Source organism: Arachis ipaensis, chromosome B07 (genome assembly GCF_000816755.2).
Source record: "Arachis ipaensis cultivar K30076 chromosome B07, Araip1.1, whole genome shotgun sequence".
In the NCBI taxonomy this organism is placed as follows: Eukaryota; Viridiplantae; Streptophyta; class Magnoliopsida; order Fabales; family Fabaceae; genus Arachis; species Arachis ipaensis.
In genome coordinates, this window is record NC_029791.2 from 1293176 (window position 1) to 1294998 (window position 1823).

Sequence of the window (1823 nt, forward strand, 5' to 3'; positions counted from 1 at the left end):
GCATATTAATTTGTTATTAATTAAATAAATTTTTTATACACTAATTATAATAAAAACTAATGAAATAATATCTTTTAATTTTGACTTTTATATCACATATCACTTTCATGCATTACACTAACGTTTTAAAAGATGTTGAATGAATTAATTTTATTAATATCTAAGGGGTATTAATTTAAGATGATTAGTAGATAAAATAGATAAATAGATGTTTTAGAAGGAAAAAGAAAAAGAGAAGCATATTAATTTGTTATTAATTAAATAAATTTTTTATACACTAATTATAATAAAAACTAATGAAATAATATCTTTTAATTTTGACTTCATTTATTTATATCACTTTCATGCATTACACTAACGTTTTAAAAGATGTTGAATGAATTAATTTTATTAATATCTAAGGGGTATTAATTTAAGATGATTAGTAGATAAAATAGATAAATAGATGTTTTAGAAGGAAAAATGAAAATGAAAAAGAGAAAATATGAGGAGCTAATAAAATATTTATATAATGTGTACAATAGAAGTTTAGAGAGTATTAGAGATATAATCATTAGTATTACTTTTTTCCATCAGCTGAAACTTTTGGGATGAGTGGTATCATGCATGGTATTAGAGCGCTAGATTTAAAAGGTCAAAAATTCGAACCTTGGTGAACCCCAATGAAAAATAGTCGGACAAATAGTCCATTGTCTCTTTAGCGGGATCCCATGAAAAAATATCTTTACAACATATCATAATCCAAAAAACATAACGATTCGAAAGAACGAAGCGAAAACATGGCGCAAGTGCTGTACCTGCGTTTGTCTCTCCCTGCAGAACCCCGAAAATTCTCACCTTCTTCTTCTTCTTCTTCTTCCGAACCTTCACTGAAGCTTCCACAAAGAACTCGAAGCTCCAACGTATCCATTCCTGCCACCGGCAACTCATTGAGTTAAAGATTAATCCATTGGGATCACGAGTACATTTAAGAATCTGTACTAAAAAATATTATTAAAATTATTATTAAACATTTCTCTTATTAAAGAAAGATTTTCAAGTGTACCGTCATATCGGTATATCAGTGATTTTTAACCGTTGATCTTAATTATATATATTATATATATTTTTTATAATTAAAATTAACGGTTAAAAATCACTGAAATACCGGTACGACGGCACACTTGAAAATTTTCTCTGATTAAAAATGTAACAAATTTTCTTAATATTAATAGTGTCTCATGAAGTTGTTTGGCATTTCGAGGTGTATCTTTAGCACTGGAAGCACTCAGTAATTAGATTATATTCGTATCTTAGGCACTGAGGATTTATGGTTTGAAAAGTGAGGTGCAGTTTGGACAAAATGGGAATGCAAATAAAATAACCTGGAAACTGGAAAGGACAAATTTGCCATGTCACATGCAACATTGTATAACCCACAAAAAGTCAAATATTACAATTCAGCCGTTTAATGTACATAGAAATTAGTAACATTGACAGCCATCCAAATCTTTAATACCGGAAAAATAAAAAATAAATGTGTTTCAAAATAAACACTGAACAGCCACCCATTGTCAGATATAAATTAAACAAAGCAGCCACCCACTGAATTATTAGTAATTAATCTATCATCTATGTGCGACCTAGACTACTATTATCTAACTGTCAAAGTTCAATCTACTTTTAACTTCTTATTTACAGAATTTGACATACATCATTGTTACTATTATTTATTTATTTATTTTGGTTGAATCTAAAGACATCATTATGTTGCTTGTTAAGAAAAGAGTATTTATCATTTTAAATGAGTAGTTGGCTTTGATTTTTAATTTTTATATAATACT

General features: G+C 27.8%; 1 protein-coding gene across 1 annotated transcript in view; it reads left to right on the forward strand.

Moving 5' to 3' along the window:
- LOC107609258 (probable ribosomal RNA small subunit methyltransferase B) overlaps positions 714 to 1823 on the forward strand; it is a 7084-nt gene continuing 5974 nt past the window's right edge. The window contains exon 1 of the mRNA XM_021106872.1: positions 714 to 925. Coding sequence (XP_020962531.1) covers positions 780 to 925 — 146 coding nt within the window. The 5' untranslated portion in view covers positions 714 to 779. The remainder of the gene's footprint in view (positions 926 to 1823) is intronic.